Here is a 20,045-nt window from a genome sequence, read left to right on the forward strand (position 1 = left end):
TGCTGAGTAGGCCAGGCCTGATCCATTAACATGTGAGGCTCTGTTTGGTCATAGGATTGAGCTATAAGTCTGCTTAACCATTCCATATTCCTTAGGCCGCCCTTGCTCCCTTCAATAACAAGCACTTACTGAGTACCGAGGGTGTGCTCGACAGTATGCCAAAGGTATATTTCTCATAAGTATTTCCCTTTTACTCCCCACAACTTAAAAATCTGGAGGTACTCAAAGAATTTAAGAATCCTGATTAAGATCTGGGACTTCAGAGCTTTCTCCCTGTATTGTCAGGCACTATGTGAAGTGCTAGAAAATAAAACTTAGTATGATACAGATCTTTAGTGAAAACAGACATATTAATACATAGTTTCATTTAAGTGGGTTTAGTGCTTGACAGAAATATAAGCACAGAGGTTATGGGGTCCTGTAGGAAGATCACTACTTGAGCATCTCTGGGTGAGCATCCTGGAGGAAGGGGTGTTCAAGTCAAGATTTGCTGGGTTAACCATATTGAACCTAGCTTCTGGGATTATGTTATCAGACCGCTTTAGAACTCAGTCTGGAGAAAGCAAAGACTCTTGGGCTGATACATTTCTGGCAGGTGTTTGCCAGTCTGCCTCAGTCCAGCCCATTTTTATGTATGTATTTCTAAGCTCTGAACTTTGGGGCTGATAAACAATAGCTAAGTTCACAAGCAAACCAAGGGCAGGGGAGGCAGGGAAGCTTTGATGTTTAGACCTGAAATGCTGTTTATCTAATCAGTTGCATGTCTGATTTCTTGAAAAGTACCATTTACTTTTATGGCTTAATTTTATTAATGCAACACTACTTTTTTTATGTTGTAAAGTAGCAGGTACTGAATTAACATTTGTTGAGTAAGTGAATGTATGAGAGAATTAATGATATATATCAGAGATCAACAATTTTCTCCATAAAGAGACAGATAATAAATATTCCAGGCTTTGTGAGCATATGATCTCTGTCAAAACTACTTGATCCTTTTGTAGCATAAAAACAGCCATAGATGTTAAGTAAATGAATGGTATCACTGTGTTCTAATAAAACTTTAGTTACAGAAAAGATGGCAGCCCACATTTGACTGTGAGTTACAGTTTGCCAATACATAATATACAACAGTCAGTACTCTACTGGAGTTACAGTTTGCAAGAAATAGGTGCATTTGCTTCTCGTGATTTTGTATGATTTTGAAATTTTGTGTTTACTTATGTGCAGATAACATACCAGGGGAAGGAACTTTTAAAGTATGTTTCTGAGGAATTACCCATGCCTCCAGGCCCAAACTTGGAACCTCAACAACATCAACCTTGTCTTTCAGGTATGTGCAGACCAAAACCTATTTCTTAGTTGTGGAAAACGACACCCTAATCCACTGAGAAGGCATTTCACTTGTCTTTTTGTTTTTTTTTTCATTCAGGTTAAATTCACCTAATGTTCAGAGAACCATTTTAAAGTGAACAATTCAGTGGCGTTTAGTATGTTCATAATGTTGTACAACCACCACCTCTGTTACAAAAGAGTTCCAAAACAGTTTCATCACCCCAAAAAGAAACCCATACCCAATCAGCACTTCCCATTCTCCACCCCTCCAATCCATGGGAACTCCCAGTCTGCTTCCTGTCTGTGTGGATTTGCCTATTCTGAATATATTACATAAATGGAATCCTAGTATATATAACCTTTTGTGTCTGACATCTTTCACTTGGCGTAGTGTTTTCAGGGACTGTCTGCACTGTAACATCTATCAGCACTTCATTCCTTTTTATGCTTCCATTATATATATAATGGAATTTATTTATTTATTTGTTTATTCATTCTTTGATTGACATTTGAGGTTCCACTTTCTGGCTATTGGACATAGTGCTACTATTAACAGGTATATACATATATTTGTATGTACCTGTTTTCAGTTCTTTTGTGTATATACCAAGGAGTGAATTGCTATATTACTAATATATATATTATATATTTACTTTTTTTGAGGAACAGCCATATGTTTTCCACAACAACTGAATCATTTTACATTTCTACCAGCAGTGTACAAGGGTTCCAGTTTTCCCACATTCCCACCAAAAATTATTTTCTGTATGTTCACAGCACTCCATTTAAACTCCATTTAACTTAATTTCTAGAAGAATGACCCTTTCCTCACAGCTCCTTTCTCTGTGAATCTATGATGTACTTATTTTAGGTAGATTTTTTTTTGGTTGGAATAAATGTATTTCACCTGTATGTAAACAAGGTATTTAATAGTCATGGTATTTTTTAAAAAATGCATATTAAATCAGATAAGTTTGACTACATCCCAGATATAACAAAGTGCAGGGAAAGAAATGGACGTATCAGCAATAAAATTTATTTTTAAATCTGTACATTATCCACAGGCCCAAACAATAGCAGCGAATGCTTGAATGTCCCTAAAGTAGTGCCATCTGAAAGAAACCTATAATAGGTCAATTAAAACCTATCTCATAGTAGCAGCAGTTTATTTTAATAATAATGTATGTTTATATACAATAATAATAATGTTTAATAATAATAACAATAGTATGGCAGAGAATACATATGAAAAATTCATCACAAGACAGCCAAGTCTTCAATAATGCGACTTCATGTAAAAACTCAAGCTGCAAATAAAAATTGGTAAGGTAGATTTTTTTAAGTGTCATAAAAGGAAAATGGCTTCCCAAGTAGCGCTAGTGGTAAAAGACTTGCCTGCCACCGCAGGGGATGTAAGAATCGCCGGTTCCATCCCTGGGTTGGGAAGATCCCCTGGAGGAGGAAATGGTAACCTACTCAAATACTCTTGCCCGGGAAACGCCCTGGACAGAGAAGCCTGGCAGACTGTGGTCCGTAGGGTCACAAAGAGTCGGACATGACCGAAGCAACTTAGCACAAAAGGGAAAATGATATTTTTCCTTTCTTTTCAGGCATGATTTGGTTAGTTTCCCATATTTTCTAAAAATAAATACTAGATGCTAGAATAAAGCTTTGCTTATTAATGTAGACTGATACACTTCATTTGATGGAATAAACTTTCAGAAAACTGAGGAGAATGCAGTCTTCAGTCAGCAGTTGATTGCAGAGTTGTTGGAAAGGCCAGTAGCTTTATGAAAAGTGGACGTAACTAATGCTGTTATCCTCCTGTACTGCAGCGTTCCCGCTTTCTCCCCCAGTGTCCCTGTCTTAGACCGGCTGGGGACAATATATGAGGAAAAGAGGTACAAAACAGAAATGATAATTCTGTAATAACCAGTCAAAAATCAAACAGGATTACTGTCACCAGGCCCCTAACCAGGGCTTTCCAGGGTCACTCGCTCCCTTACAACAAATGCAATAATTCAGCACGTTCCTAACTTTACACAGAGCCCTTTGTCTCAAAAACTGGCTTCAGAATAAGATGCATTTTCCCCAGTTTTCTAAGGATAGCCTCAAAAATGTTTCTCATCATTTTGGGGAAACTCATAAAATAAAACAGTTGTGAAGAAGTTAAAGAGTTTAAGGAACTGGAAGGAGTTGTGATTCATGGCCTCTGGTTCCTAACCCTGACTGCAGTTCTACCTAATCTTGGAGATGAGCCCAGGACCCAGAGTTTTTAGAAGTGATTCTTAGGCAGCCAGCCTGACAGCTGACTCTGAATGACTAGTAGTGTCTGATTTCTTATGCAGGTAATAATTTGAAAATTCTTTATATTCAGCCCTTCACTTTGATTCCAAAGCATACCCACCCCAGGGCTTGCATACTCACATTCTCTGTCCCTTCCCCTCTCCCTTTTTCTGTCTCGCTCTGTCTCTGTCTCTGTCTCTCTCTCTCTCTCTCTCTCTCTCTCTCTCACACACACACACACACACACACACACACACACACACACGACACACACTTCTTGAAGGAAGATCAAGCAAACCTTTCTCCTAGTTTTATCCTTAAGAGTCAAAGCAGAAATATAGGTTCTTCCTCATATTAGAAAGGTTGTCTACTCCTCAGAGTTTCTAGTTCCAGGCATGTCAGATCAGATCAGATCAGTCGCTCAGTTGTGTCCGACTCTTTGCGACCCCATGAATCACAGCACGCCAGGCCTCCCTGTCCATCACCAACTCCCGGAGTTCACTCAGACTCCTGTCCATCTCGTCAGTGATGCCATCCAGCCATCTCATCCTCTGTCGTCCCCTTCTCCTCCTGCCCCCAATCCCTCCCAGCATCAGAGTCTTTTCCAATGAGTCAACTCTTCCCATGAGGTGGCCAAAGTCCTGGAGTTTCAGCTTTAGCATCATTCCTTCCAAAGAAATCCCAGGGCTGATCTCCTTCAGAATGGACTGGTTGGATCTCCTTGCAGTCCAAGGGACACTCAAGAGTCTTCTCCAACACCACAGTTCAAAAGCATCAATTCTTCGGCGCTCAGCCTTCTTCACAGTCCAACTCTCATATCCATACATGACCACAGGAAAAACCATAGCCTTGACTAGACAAACCTTTGTTGGCAAAGTAATGTCTCTGCTTTTGAATATGCTATCTAGGTTGGTCATAATCTTCCTTCCAAGGAGTAAGCGTCTTTTAATTTCATGGCTGCAGTCACCATCTGTAGAGATTTTGGAGCCCAGAAAAATATTGCCCAGCCATACATCTCCTTTCTCAGAGTGCTCATAGATCACCTGCTAAGGGAGCATGAAATTTGAAAAATGGATTCTGCTTCTGTTGCTGGCAGTATAAACAGTTTCCTGTTACTAATGTCTCTCCAGAAATCCTGAGTTTTCTTTCCTTTAGAAATTTCAGATGTTAGCACTAATTTGAGAACTGGAGGCACCAGTATGCCAACTAGCATCTTGCTACCTTGATTTGGACCTAGGAATCTATAAAACGGGTCTGTAGGCTGCTGTTGAAGTTTTATTTAAACATTCCTTGATTTAGGATTCTTTTGTACCTGGTTTTGTGGTACCTAAAAGAAATCAAAAGACCTGGCAAGTCAGAAAAATGTAAAGCCTCTAACCTTATTACCAGCAAGGTTGCTGTCTTATTTCTCCAGAGATATACAGATGACCAATAGGAACATGAAAAGATACTCATCATTGCTTATTGTTAGAGAAATGCAAGTCAAAACTACAGTGAGGTACCACCTCATTGTTAGAGGTGGCCATCATTAACAGGTTTACAAATAAATGCTGGGGAGAGTGTGGAGAAAAGGGAACCCTCCTACACTGTTGGTGGAAATGTAAATTGGTGCAGCCACTGTGGAAAACAGTGTGGAGGTTCCTTTAAAAATCAAAAGTAGAGCTGCCGCATGACCCAGCAATCCTACTCCTAGGCTTGCTGCTGCTGCTAAGTCGCTTCAGTCGTGTCTGACTCTGTGCGACCCCATAGACAGCAGCCCGCCAGGCTCTCCCGTCCCTGAGATTCTCCAGGCAAGAACACTGGAGTGGGTACTCCTAGGCATACATCTGGACAAAACTATAATTCAAAAAGATACAGGCTCCCCTATGTTCATAGCAGCACTGTTTACAATAGCCAAGACATGGAAGCAACCTAAATGTCTACTGACAGCTGAATGGATAAAGAAGATGTAGTAGGGGACTTCCCTGGTGGTCCAGTGGTTAAGAATCCATCCTGCAATCCATGGGATGTGGACTTGATCTTAATTGGGGAACTAAGATCCCACATGGCGCAGGGCACCTAAACCTTCATGCCACAACCAAGACCTGATGCAGTTAAATAAATACATTTTTTTTTCTAATAAAGAAGGTATGGTATATATGCACAATGAAATACTACTCAGCCATAAAAAAGAATGAAATAATGCCATTTGCAGCAACGTGAATGGACCTAGAGATTATCATACTAACTGAAGTAAGTTAAACAGAGAAAGACATATACCACATGATACCACTTGTATGTTGAATCTAAAATATGGCACAAATGAACTTATTTATGAAACAGACACAGAGTAACAGACATAGGAAACAAACTTATGATTACCAAAGGGGGAAAGGGGTGGTGGGAGAGGGATAAATGAGGAGTTTGGGATTAGCAGAAACAAACTGCTAAATGTAAAATAGATAAACAGCAAGGTCCTACTACATAGCACAGAGAACTATATTCAGTATCTTATGAAAAACATATAATGTGTAACTGAATCACTTTGCTGTACATTAGAAACTAATACATTATAAATCAACTATACTTTAAGAAAAAAGAAAGAAGTGATGGCCCTTCACATTTTCTCATCCAGAAATTTAAAAGAACTGTTTCTCTTTACCCGTCATCCAGTTTACTTCTGTTAATACATATCATTTTGGATTCATGGTATCAAGAAAATCCTGAGTCTTGAAGATAACAGATAATATGACTTTCTTCAATAAGTCAGAGATAATGGAAGAGCTTTTTATTTTTTTGAGTTCTACACAAAAACTAGTTAACTTGGCAACACGAGGCAACATATTGATAGACTACAGGGTGTTAAAATGTGGTATATTAACACACTTGAGGGTATATGTTAAGTCTAATAAAAGATTTTAAACATACCAAAGCTAACCTTTAAAAATGAAATTCTGTTGATGAAATGTTGATTGAATCCCTGAAGTATTTATCTCTAACATCCTTTTAAGCTTTAAAATGGAGTGAGTCTGTGGTGCATATCCCTTAAAATTTCACAGCTTCCTCCCAAGCCTCTCTCTCCACTGCGTACTTGGTTATAGTTCCCTTTTGTGTTATTGAGGAACTCTTCATTGATATTTCAGTATATATTGGAATAGGAAAAAATGAACAATCCCAAAACTTCTATATCATTTGTGAACACTGTGTATAAACATACTGATATACTTTTCATAAAGTTCTCTAACAAGAAATTATGTTAATATAGATCACATTTCATCATTTACCTGGAAAGTCAATTTTATATGTTTATGTCCCCTGTCACCATAGTACCAAGACACTCAAAACACCTGAAGCTGAGTGTATTTATCTAAGCAAAACAGAACAAAAAGGCGTCTCCTGAGGTCTTTTCTTTTCCCAAGCTATCATTTAATGCACACTGATTATATAATTTATAATTTTCTTTCATGAGGATCTAACATCACTTGTTCATTCGGAAATAGAACACAATTTTTCCATTCTAAAAAGTAGACTTTTTTGTTTTGAAAAGTCTTTGACGTATGTGTAATCTGTTGTAAATACATGACTTTAAAGAAACAGTTTTATTCATTTTAGTGCTGTTATTGTGCTTCATTTCTCTGTAAAAGAATATGTAATAGAAGACAAACATTCACAGGTGCTTCTGTTTGATGTGGTTAAAGTTAAACACCCAAGGAAGCCGGTTGCCTGATAACAGAGCAGCGGGTGTTTCTTTCAGCTCCTATTTAAACTCTTTTGATTCTTTTTCACTATTTTAACAGGTCATTTTTTTTTTCACCCTGGTAGTTTACATCTACTGATAGAGGAAGAAAGAGAAGAAAACAAATGATCCGTTGAGCACGTGCCATGCGCCATCCCCCTGCTGGATTATGCTACATACATTAGGGTAGACAGGAGCTTCTTTTCAGGATGTAAACTCCAGGGTTCACATCTGTACGACAGATACACAGAAAACCCAAACACCTTACATGTACGATCAAGTCCCTCAAACCCAGTTCAGCTTAAGGAACGCCTGTTAATTTCAGTTTTCCCTTGAATAATGAAGGCCTAAATAGTTTTAAACTTCTAAATATTATGATCAAGTCTGTTTCTTGACTCCAGTCCAATTTTCACAGATGGCTTTTGATTTTATCAGTGTAGTGAAAGTCGCTCAGTCATGTCCGACTCTTTGCGACCCCATGGACTATACAGCCCATAGTATTCTCTAGGCCAGAATATTGGAGTGGGTAGCCGGTCCCTTTTCCAGGAGGTTGTCCTAACCCAGGTTTCCTGTATTACAGGAGGATTCTTTACCAGCTGAGCCACCAGGGAAGCCCTTCCCTGTAAATATATGCCAAATTATTAATTTAGTTTTAGATATCCAATCATATAATACTCTTATCACCATATGTATCCTTTCACTTCACTTCAGTCGCTCAGTCATGTCTGAATCTTTGCGACCCCATGAATCGCAGCACGCCAGGCCTCCCTGTCCATCACCATCTCCCGGAGTTCACCCAAACTCACATCCATTGAGTCGGTGATGCCATCCAGCCATCTCATCCTTTGTTGTCCCCTTCTTCTCTTGCCCCCAATCCCTCCCAGCGTCAGAGTCTTTTCCAATGAGTCAGCTCTTTGCATGAGGTGGCCAAAGTCCTGGAGTTTCAGCTTTAGCATCATTCCTTCCAAAGAACACCCAGGACTGATCTCCTTTAGGATGGACTGGTTGGATCTCCTTGCAGTCCAAGGGACTCTCAAGAGTCTTCTCCAACACCACAGTTCAAAAGCATCAATTCTTTGGCGCTCAGCTTTCTTCACAGTCCAACTCTCACATCCATACATGACCACAGGAAAAACCATAGCCTTGACTAGACGGACCTTTGTTTGCAAAGTAATGTCTCTGCTTTTGAGTTAGGATCCTTCCTTTATCAGAAGACATTGAACTTTGCCTTTGAATAGCCATAATAGAATTTTTCCCCATCATAACTAGAGCAGATGTATTTTTACAGTCTGTTAAAATTATTCTTAATCATTTCCCTTTGATTGGAATTATATTTCTGATTCAGAATGAGAATGTATACATCAGTATTTTCATTTTCATTTTTAACTACAGTAAGTGATGTTTCATCCCATAATCTTAATGAAGTGTAGAATGCTTCATTTGTAAGCACAAGTTCTTGAAGTCTCAGTTCAATAATTTTTAAGTTAGAAGTGAACTTTTAATACATCAACAGGTCTTGCACCTGTTTTACAGATAATGAAACTTGAGAGCAAGAGAAGTAAAATGGGTTAGGGGTGTGTCTGAAGTGAACTATCAGTTAAAATAATGAATCTGATTATTTTTTGGTTTTGACATGTCAAGAGAATTAAAAAAACAGGAAAAAGAACAGTAAAAGTTAAAATTATTTTTAAACTAATTTGTCATTTTTGAAGTGCCAGTTTCGGCAACTAGATAACATGACTCGTTGCATGAGCCCATTGCTTTGCCTACTAGTGAATCTGGCAATCCACTTTAAGCAGACTTGTGCAGAGTAGCTAACATGGAGTGATACTACTTGAAGGAGATTTATTTCTCCCTACCCTGTCCATGAGCAGAATGTCTCCTTAGCTGTGCCTTTCCTGTTGGAGATTAGGGTCAAGATGAGCCAAAGACCCAATTAAATGGCTTTCTTCCTGGCTGATCTGGGTGGCTAAATGTGCTACTGTTCAGAAATTTTATTTACTGATCTCAGAGGGCACTGACTTTGTCTAGGGAATCTACCTCAAGTAAAAGTGAAAATTAAAGAGAGAAGGGCGCCTACCTGCCAGTGGCATGATTTGGTAGTTTTCACAGTGCTGATGGAATGAATTTTTTGTCACAAAGCTACAAATAGATGTCCTTGGTTATCATTGCAAAGAAGATAATTTCTTGACCAAATAATGGAATAAGTTAGTGTTTCTCGGGGTTCTAATTTCTCCTTTCCTCACTCACAAGAATTCTTTTAGTCATAGAACTTTTTAAATCCTCGTATTCCTCTTTGTTTCTTGGGGGCTTCAGGACCAGGAGGTGTCTGGCCCCTTAAGCAGAACAGAACTTCTGAGCACTAGTCCACACATTAATCCTCCCCGCAGTGAAGACTGGGAAAAATGAATAGTAGATCACGTCACACTGCTTAGACTCCATGTGTGTGTTTGCTCCTGGTGTTACAGCATCCTGCCTGTGAGTTCACATCACTGCAGATCACAGCAGCCACGGCACAGGAACAGTTGCTAATGGACCCAAAGTAAAATCATTTCCTATAAAGTATATTATATTTAAGCATTTTACATGCAATATCTGGGTCTTGCTGCTTCATTCCCTCTTCGCTACCACCTCCAACATGACTGTCTGAGTTAGAGTGGAAGCAAAACTCTAGTGTCTGGGAGCTTCCAGTTTGGAAGCAGGTCTTTTAAGTATGTCCTTCGTGCTTTATTTGTTCCCATCCTTCCAAACTGGCCCACAGCTTGATGGGAATAGTAAGGCTTGTAGTAAGAGTATAGACTGCACTGGCGAGGCCAGACTTGTTTTCTTTTCTTTTCTATTTAAGTGCCTGTATTTTGTGCAACCTATTAAGTACCTACTAAGTAACATCTCCAGCATTCTCCTCTCCTTAGAAAAGTGAAGCCGCTCCATCGTGTCCGACTCTTTGCGACCCCGTGGACTATAGCCCGCCAGGCTCCTCTGTCCATGGGATTCTCTAGGCAGGAATACTGGAGTGGGTTGCCATAGCCTTCTCCAGGTTATCTTCCCAACCCAGGGATCGGACCCGGGGCCTCCTGCATTGCAGGCAGATGCTTTCTCCTCTGAGCCACCAGGGAAGCTAATAAGCCCACCTGGCTCTAAGCCCCAAACTTCTAGTCACTTCCTTGGTCTTTGTGAAATGTCCAGCCTCACAACCTGAGTCATCCCATTATTAAACTAGGGGTCAACCATAGGTCATGTTGTTAGCATAAATTATCAGGGCCCATGGAGAGTAATAAAGCCATTTCAGTCACTAAGGAATTTCCAAGAGGAAATAAATAAGTAAATAAATAAATAAATTCCAAGAGTACTTAACAAACTTGCACAACCTGGGGACCAAAGCCTGCCAAATTTTTTTTTTTTCTTTTAGTTTTAGTGTTTATAGCTTCTCCAAATGACAACAGAGAAAGCCCAAGTACTGGGATTTTGCTAATGCACTTGGGCTTTCTCTGTTGTCATTTGGAGAAGCTATTATCTTGTTGTGGTGCTCTGGCTCTAAGGCACCGGTTCAGTCGTTGTATTAATAACTGGCAGGCTCTGGAGCGGGTGGGCTTCAGTAGTTGTGACTCACTAGCTTAGTTGCTTCGGGAGAGGGCAGTGGCACCCTACTCCAGTACTCTTGCCTGGAGAATCCCATGGACGGAGGAGCCTGGTAGGCTGCAGTCCATGGGGTCGCTAAGAGTCAGACACGACTGAGTGACTTCACTTTCACTTTTCAATTTAATGCGTTGAAGAAGGAAATGGCAACCCGCTCCAGTGTTCTTGCCTGGAGAATCCCAGGGACGGGGGAGCCTGGTTGGCTGCCGTCTATGGGGTCGCACAGAGTCAGACACGACTGAATCGACTTAGCAGCAGTAGCAGCAGCAGCAAGTACAATAAATACATTGAATACTATAAATGAGTTATTAAATTTTAAAAATCTCAATCCCAGTTTCCCAACTACTTGGATTCTTTCCCTTTCTTGTCTCACATGGTTGTGCAAAGAGTAGAGTATTGAAAATCGATGGACAAATGTGCACTCTACTGTCAACACAGAAGCAAGCTACAGAAGGCTGTAATACACCTTGGGTTGTTATCCTTAGTTACCTGGGTAGGAGGGGAGGTGGAACAGGGGGAGGTTTCAGGAAAACCATGCCTACAGGCCAAATTTAAAGTAGAGACAACAGTAAAACACTAAGAGCTCAGCTGTAAAAGCCCTGAAGCCAGGAGACTTGCAGAGTGAGCCCAGACACGGACCCATGGAAGAGACTCTTGGTTCTGTAACTGTGTCCTCAGCTGCTGTTAGTAACAGGTTATTATTACTTCTCAGAAGACTGATAATACATCTCACGATATATTTTTACTCATTTTATGTACATATAGTATACTGCATATATTTTTTTTATGAAAAGAAAAAGTGAAGAGTTTTTAAAACATTATATACTGGCATTGATGCTTTCAGATAAGCTTTCATATGTGGATATGGAGAAAAGGTTTGTTCAGCTTCAAAAAAGGAAGGAAAGTTAGTGAAGCTCTTTGTCTTTAACTTTGCTTAATGTTACTTGTCTGGAATGAGTCAAATGATTTTGAAGCTTGTACTATTATGTACTAGGATAATGTAGCAATTGTATAGTTACTTAACACAATTCAAACCAGGATCATACATTTGAAATTAATTTGCTGCATTCTTACATAGGGATTACCCTGTTTAGCTCAGTTTTCTGTATATATGTGTGGTTTTTTTTGTTTGTTTTGTTGCCCGCCCGGTCCCAATGTATCGAGAATTAGATAACAACAAAGAAACTTGGAAATGTTAGAAGTTGTGGTCAGCCAAAGGCGCCGGCTTCTGGCAGCACCAGCTGGAATGAAATGGGTGGGAATGAGTGGTGGACAGAGTTCAGAGATGGCTGGTGCAGAAGAGGTGGCAGGGGAGAAGGGAGAGGCAGCAGAGGGCGAGAGAGGCAAAGGAGATGAGAGCAGGGGTTTTGTAGAGTGATCTCTGATTTTTCCAGGCTGGTTATTATGGAAAAGAGGCTGTACTGTGAGAAAGTAGGAGATGTTCTTAATATGCATTTTGTGGTGTGATTTGTGTGTTCCCAGGACTTCTGTCCATGGGTTTACCAAGGAAGTGGCACCGCCCGTTACCACAGAGCCTCTTGCAGTTTTCCACATGCAATGTCTCATTTAATCTTCACAACTGTTTTACCCTCAGTTTATTGGAAATGGAGGCACAGAGGGACTTCGTTTAACTACCTTCAGAACCTCCAGTTATCCTTTTTTTGCCTTGGTGCTTTAGACTGCAAACAGGTTTCTTTCTTCCCAGATGGGTTAGTGCTGATTTACAGCTTTCTCTTGGGTATAGAAAATGGAGTGAGTGAAGAATGACCTGGCAAGAAAACCTGTTATGTGTGCTAATACCCTTAACTAGGGTCTAAGGTTTGTAATAAGTAAATTTAAATCTTATTTTTTCAAAAGGCAGTTTCTAATTTGTTGACACTTCTTTAAACAGGAACTTCCAAAGAATCAATGCAAAGCATCCCACATTATCTTCAAATAAAAGAAATACTGTTAAGCAGCGATCAAGAATTCCTCCCATGCCATATAATGGATGAGCATTGGAAGTTCTATGTGGAATGTGAGGAGCTAACATTCTAAAGCCTTGCTTTTAAATAATTTATTTGATATTTGTTCATGTTATTAGCCAGTGTTCATATTTCGTCTTGTTTGGACTGGCGAACCTATTTAACACACACTTTATGAGTTGCTGCTTAAGATATGTAAGTATAATGTCTATAATAAGAAAAAATGTAACTCTTCAACTATTATAGTAAGATTAATACTTTTTGCAATTAAAGACATTTTTGACATAAACAATATTGATTCTCTGGCTTTCTTTTTACTATCATAGACTTTTAATCTTTAAATCAACACCTCACTTTTGCATAAATAACAGTTGTTCTCTATGGGAAGTAAGGATACAACTAGGAGTGATAATTGGTCTTAAAAAGTCCCTGGTAAAGTGAATCTACTTCAAAAAAGAACTTAAAACCTTACTACCTACCCCCATTTACTTTGGAATTTATATTGAAATCAAAATGTAGAATTATGAAAGAGGTTTATCATAAGTTTCATAAAATTTAGTGTAGATAGAATTGCAGCTGTGCTAAGTCTTACACCAAACAAGGAATCAAGGGTTGATTTGGGGCTGATTATTTTAAGTAGGGTGTATATTTTACCTGTAAAGTTTGCTACATTGTCATGAAGATATTTTTAAAGAGTTATATTCAAGAGTTTTATAACTTTTCATAAGCTTTAAAAAAAAAAAGTGTCTTAGCTGTCTTTGATAGCCATCTTATTCTTATCTGTAATTACCCCAGATTCCCAAATATGCTTTTTAACTCTGTGGCCTGTCTCTGTCATTTTTTGGGTAGAGATGTCAGACTGCAATAAAGATTACTCTAGCAAGTGCTAGAATTTGGTGGGGATGCAGAGGAGCCATAATGTGTTGCCTCTTGGTATTTTCTTGTTTTAAACGTACAGAATCTTAACTGTCTTTAGAATACACAAGAACCTTGTCGGCAATTGCCTGTGGAGAGAATTGTGGAATTGGAGAGCTACAGGAAAGAAGGAATTCTAACTACACGCACCCTTTGGCAACTTTGAAATTGGTACTGTGTTTATTCTTTCTATTCAGATAAAAATTTGAAATATCTGAAAAGAAAGCAGCTGAAAAGTTCTGCCTATTAATAAAAGTGTAAAGACAGATCATTTTATTTTTCTTCCTTTGAGAGTCAATTGAAAATGTTCAGGATAAAGTGACCCTACATGTAATGTGTGAGACCTGACAAGAATTTTATTCCATTATCATTTTCTTAGACTACTCTATTTTTCTAATTTTTGAATAGCCTACCTTATTTGGTGATCTGTTTGGCTTTCATTCCTTAAGGAGATATTTAAAACATGGGCCATTTGGGAATATATGTACTAACATGGGAAATTGTATATATAAGTAACTAAAAAAAATGCAGATTGTTAGACAGTATTTAGTATAACTCCTGGTTATGTTAAATAAAAATTATATGCCTTGAGTCCATGTATAATATGTATAGCCATATATTTATATTGTACATATTTTATATATGGTATATGTACTTTATAAGCTATTAAATGTGTATTTGTATGCAGAAGTATTTGTGTGGTGTTGGGAATGTCCAGTAAAAGGCCTGGAATGTTACAAATAAAACTGCAGTGCCTATCCCTAAGGGAGCTGGACTGGGGAAGGTAAAAAGATGTTTTGCAGTTTATATTCAACATTTTAAAAAAGCCAAAAAAGAAAATTTAAAAAGCCAAACATTTCTTTTGTAATTTAAAAATAATTTTAAAAAATAACTTAAAAGCAGGTCTTTTGTTTATTAGTGATTACAGTTTATAAAAGTCATACGTTCTCAGTTCAGTTCAGTTCAGTCGCTCAGTCATGTCCGACTCTCTGTGACCCCATGGACTGCAGCCCAGCAGGCTTCCCTGTCCGTCATCAACTCCCGGAACCTACTCAAACTTATATCCATTGAGTTGGTGATGCCATCCAACCATTTCATCCTCTGTCGTCCCCTTCTCCTCCTGCCTTCAATCTTTCCCAGCATCAGGGTCTTTTCCAATGAGTCAGCTGTCCTCATCAGGTGGAGGTTGGAGTTTCAGCTTCAACATCAGTCCCTTCAATGAACACCCAGGACTGATCTCCTTTAGGATGGACTGGTTGGATCTCCTTGCAGTCCAAGGGACTCTCAAGAGTCTTCTCCAACACCACAGTTCAAAAGCATCAATTCTTCCAATCTTGCAATTCTGAGTTTTCATTTTAGTAATCAAATTCTTAAACTTAATTTTCCAAGCCCATTTAACATTAAATATACCAACTGGTAACTGACATAACACCTGGGGGAGGCATGTGAGTATTGCCCAAACTAAGCACAAGGGTCTACTTCAAGCCAGACTGGGGTCCAGAGAGCTACTTACCCCAGATCGTCCCTCTGAGATGACTGGGCGATTTGGTGTGATGGGAAGACATTTTGTCTATTCTGGGTTCTAAATGAAAGGCTTTTACACCCTAAAGCATTAGCTTATCTTCTAGACCTTGAGCTATATAAGAGACCTCCAAGAATATCCAATTACTGAATCCCTGATATTTGTATCTTTTCGATAAAATTAACTTGCTGAACACCTCCAGGATACTCCATACCCAACAAGGAAGCCTGTTCTGTTTCAGACAGGTACTCCTAAATATTAGAGAGCTGGAACCCCAATCACCTGGGACTCACTCAGAATCCTGTTATGACAAAATAACACTCCTTTTAAGACTTGAATTACAGATTAGCTTCCACTGGCCTGATAGCTGGCAGTGTCCAAGAATACATCTTGTCCTTTTCTCTTCCACTTCTCTTTCATTCAGTCCCTTCAAGTTCCCTTCCTGAGTCCAGTCCTTTATCAGGACTAGACTACGTGCAACCTCATCCCATTTCTCTCACCCGAGTTCTTTCCCTTATAAAAACCTGCAGCACACTGTGCCAAATTATTCTCCCTAAAGGTCTATTTTTACTTCCTTGCTGCTGCTGCAGGAGTAAAATCTCAGCCCAAGGTTTGAGGCTCCTGCTCTCTGGTCCCGACATAACTTTCCAGCTTAATCTCCCAATCATCTGTAACCTTTGACTCACTCTTAAACTCCTTTTTCATCCCTTTTATGGGCTGAAATTGTGTCCTCTCAATTTCATATGTTGAATTCATCCGTTGAATTCCTAGCTTTCAGTCGCTCAGAATGTGACTGTATTTGGAGATAGGATCTTTAAAAGAAATGTTTAAAATAAGGCAGTTGAAGTAGGTCCTCATACAGTCTGACTGGTGTCCTTTATGAAAAATTTTTGGCCGTACTAAGGGATACTGGGGTGCACATGAACAGGTAAAAGACCCTATAAGGACAGAGAAAAGAAGCAGCCAAATGCAAACAAAGGAGAGAGGCCTCTGAATGAAATCAACCCCGAGGACCCTTCGATCTTAGACTTCTCCCCTCCAGAGAAATAATCTTCTGTTGTTTAAGCCATCCAGTTTGGCAGCCCTGGCAAACTAACACAATCCCTAACTCTACCCAATATTTTGTTTACTATCAAGAATGTTCCCTCTCTCATCTGGCCATTTATGTTTTCCCTATTCTTTGAGCCCTCTCCTCACACATATCCTCCTGGGTTGCTTTCTCAGGCCAAGCACTGAATATTTGCTGCTTGGTATTATTAGTGTTCTCTTCATGGCTTATTTCCCTCAAGTAGCTGGAAAAACTTGTCTTCAAGTAGCTGGAAAACTTGTCGAGGTCAGCTTTATAGTTTTATACTTCATGTTTCCAATAAAATATCTCAGACACACTAGATACTCAAGAACTATCAGAGTATATTCAAGTCGTAACAGAAAACCATATTCAAAATGGAAATTTTATTCTTTGATATAACAAGTCCAGAGGTAGGAATCTGGGGGTTGGTTAGCTCTTTAACTCAACAGTGTTAAGATTGTTTCCATCTTTCTTCCAGCTCCCTTCAGGGTGCCAAGATGACTCTGCTGTTTCAGGCAGATGTAGATGCAGAAACAGCACCATTAGAAGAAGAAAGAAACATTCCCTCCAACGCACATCATTTGGGAAGAAACCTTCCTTGAGCGCCACCACCACCACCCCAGGAAAGTTTTCATTAGCCAAAATTTTACCTTCTGCTTGTTCCCACATCAGTCACTAGCCAGGGAAGCGGGCTACCCTTGATTGGCTGAGAAAAGTAAGTACGTGCCCACGTACAGAAGAGTAGTCGGGTGTACACACTCCAGGCTCTGCTAGTAACAAAAAGCATGTGAGTAAGGCTGGGGTGGGGTAAGAGCTAGTATTTACTGCACTTAACATATACCGGTCATTGTTATAAGCACCTCCAATGTATTATTTAATCTTAACCACACCCTATGAGGTAGAACTATTGTCCTCATTTTACAGATGAGGAAATCAAGGTATAGGATGAAGTAAACTGGCCCAGAGTCACCCATGTAGCACCAGGTGGTAGAGCTGGGATTCAAGCCTGGCCATCTAGTTTCAGAACTCACGCTGTTAGGTATTGTATGTTTTCTCTCTCAATCAAAGGTATCTGCCCCAAAAATAGACACGATGATTAAAAGTGTTGACGTCTTTCTGAGTGACAGTGGCCCTACTGACTCCTGCCACCTACACATTCTGAGGAGCCAGTGTTGACTCACTTTGGTGAATGACAGGCAGGGCAGACAGGGATGCTCGCTGGTAGAAAATGGAATGCAGAAGCCCTGCTGGAAGAGCTTCAGTACGAATGCGTTGATCCCTGCTCTTGGGCTTTCTCTTTTTCAGTCTAGGAGCCCCAGGCATAAAGAAAGTAAAGTTGATTCATCTGAGATACTGTCCAAACTCAGTTTTCATGGAAAACTACCCTGTTAATTGACTGCATGTGCCCATAAGACTTGGATTTTAAGTCTCATTGGGTTCTCAAGACTGTGAGGGATAAGAGCACATAACCTCCACGTGTGTTTTCTTTGGACTCTCTCATTTTCTATTTCTTCTCATTTCATTTTTGTTGAAGCCTGCTTTGCAAAAGGAAACCAGGGATACATCTCTCTCAAACACATAAAAGCCAAGAAATGTGGAAAGTTTCTGCTTAAATGTTAATTGTAATGTTTTCATGTCCTGAATTCTCTTACCAGTTAAATAAGAAGAATGTAATTTGAAGCCTTGCCAGATCAAGGATGAGATGGTTAGATAGCATCACTGACTCAATGGATATGAATTCACGCAAACCCTAGGAGATAGTGAAGGACGGGGAAACGTGTGTGCTGCAGTCCATGGGGTTGCAGAAAGTTGGGCACGACTTAATGACTGAACAACAATAGATCAAGCCGCCTGTATCTTAAAGTCCCTCATATAGGCTGCATAGTTAACTTCTAAATTCCTTGGCCATATTTGTATTCATATTCTTTCATTTAGGCTCCTTTAAAGTAGGAACAGTAGGTGCGAACATTTGAAGCTATAATGTAAGTAGTGATACTTCTAAAGGTAAAAGCAGTTACCATTTCTGTTTTTAGCTGTTCACGAGACACCTTAAAGTTCAATGATGTCTGGCCTTGTGGCTGAGGTACGAAGTTGGTTCATGTCCTTCAAAGCTGGAGGCAAGGAAATGGTGAGGCAAGTTACCCAGCTGGTGGGTGAGCCTTGCCAATCCCCCAGCATCTTCAGTTCAGCACAGCTCTTTTGTTTCTGTTCATTATTGCCTACTCACTAGCTGTCGTGAAATGATTAAACAAAACAGAAACTATGTCTCTTTGTGTAAAAATGTCCCCAAAAGAAATGCTGGTGATGGAAATGAAGAGGTTTTAAAAAATGTTGGTTTGCAATATCTTGTAATAACCTGTAATGGAAAAGAATCTGAAAAAGAACATATATGTGTGTATAACTGAATCACTTTGCTGTACACATGAAACCAATACCTTATAAATCAACTATACTTCAATTTTTTTTTAAAAGGGGGAAAAAAAGAAAATGGTGATTTTGACCCAAATAAAAAACCAAGATTAAAAAAAAAGGAGTGAACACTTAAATTTGGAAGAGCTTAGCTCTGTGCCACAAATGACTTTATGTATAGTAATGTGAGCCCTAGGGCCCTAAGTCTCTGTACTGGTGGGTCTCCTTTTCCTTTAGAAGCCAAGCCAAATGACAGGAGTCCCTCAGTCGACATACAGGGAAAAGTCTACTGCCTCCCCAGCCTTAGGGGCCCCTATTTCTCTATTTTCCCGAGAGCAAGCTCTTCCCTGGTAGCGCTTTTCTGTGAAACTCCATCAGCCGGCCGGCCAGCTCGGGGCCTGGACGGTGCTCTCAGCCACTACTGCCCCCAGCACCCCCACATCTCTCTGTCCCACTCGCCGCACCCCTCCTGGTCCTTTCTCCAAAGCAGGACATGGCTTTAAAAAGGGGAGCCGGGAGGGCCTCGTTGTGAGAAGTTGTATCTAAACATGAGAAACTGCTTACAAATTTCATTTAGTCTCACTTATATCATGCATATTTTATACGTCTCATGTCTCCTAAATTAAATGGGATTTTCTCCAAGGTCAAGGGCTGTTGTATTTTTGTATTCTTCCATAGCAACCAGTGCAGCATTTTGCACAAGCAAGAGTTCAGTGAATCACATTAGTCTCAAAAGCATTTCATCCTTAAATATACCTTTAAACACTCAGCCAGCAGAGAATCTGGCAAGCTACGTGCTTGCTAAGTAAAGGAAAATCCAGGGAAACACATTAAGTATCAGATAGCCAACCCAAGGCTAGACTTCTTCTTGCTTCCCGTTGGTAGCCTGTGACAAATTCTTATTAGAAAGCCTCCCAAACATGCCAAGATCTGGTCATCTGTGCTTGCCTCCACGCTGGTGAGCCCAGACCTAGAGCTTGAATGATCAGTTTCTGCTGACCTGTGGTGTAATTTCTTGTCTTTTGTATTCAACTTCCCCTCAACTTCTTACCAGCGTCTCTGCATGCCTTCAAGTTCCATTCAGCCCCTATTTCCTTAAGATAACCAGCTAAGTTAGTTCTGCAGAAAGACACTGGATCCTATGATGTCTCTGAAGGCCTAAAAAGACTTTTTAAATACATTAGAAATTGCTCATAG

The 20,045-nt window shown here is 39.8% G+C and overlaps 1 protein-coding gene across 1 annotated transcript in view; it reads left to right on the forward strand.

Annotated features, from left to right (window-relative positions):
• ANKRD31 (ankyrin repeat domain 31) overlaps positions 1-13,205 on the forward strand; it is a 128,882-nt gene extending 115,677 nt beyond the window's left edge. Inside the window, exons 25-26 of the mRNA XM_025296392.3 lie at positions 1,228-1,330; positions 12,861-13,205. Coding sequence (XP_025152177.3) covers positions 1,228-1,330; positions 12,861-13,006 — 249 coding nt within the window. The 3' untranslated portion in view covers positions 13,007-13,205. The remainder of the gene's footprint in view (positions 1-1,227; positions 1,331-12,860) is intronic.
• Positions 13,206-20,045: the final 6,840 nt, after the last annotated feature.

The sequence above is a fragment of the Bubalus bubalis genome, chromosome 11 (assembly GCF_019923935.1).
Source record: "Bubalus bubalis isolate 160015118507 breed Murrah chromosome 11, NDDB_SH_1, whole genome shotgun sequence".
In the NCBI taxonomy this organism is placed as follows: domain Eukaryota; kingdom Metazoa; phylum Chordata; class Mammalia; order Artiodactyla; family Bovidae; genus Bubalus; species Bubalus bubalis.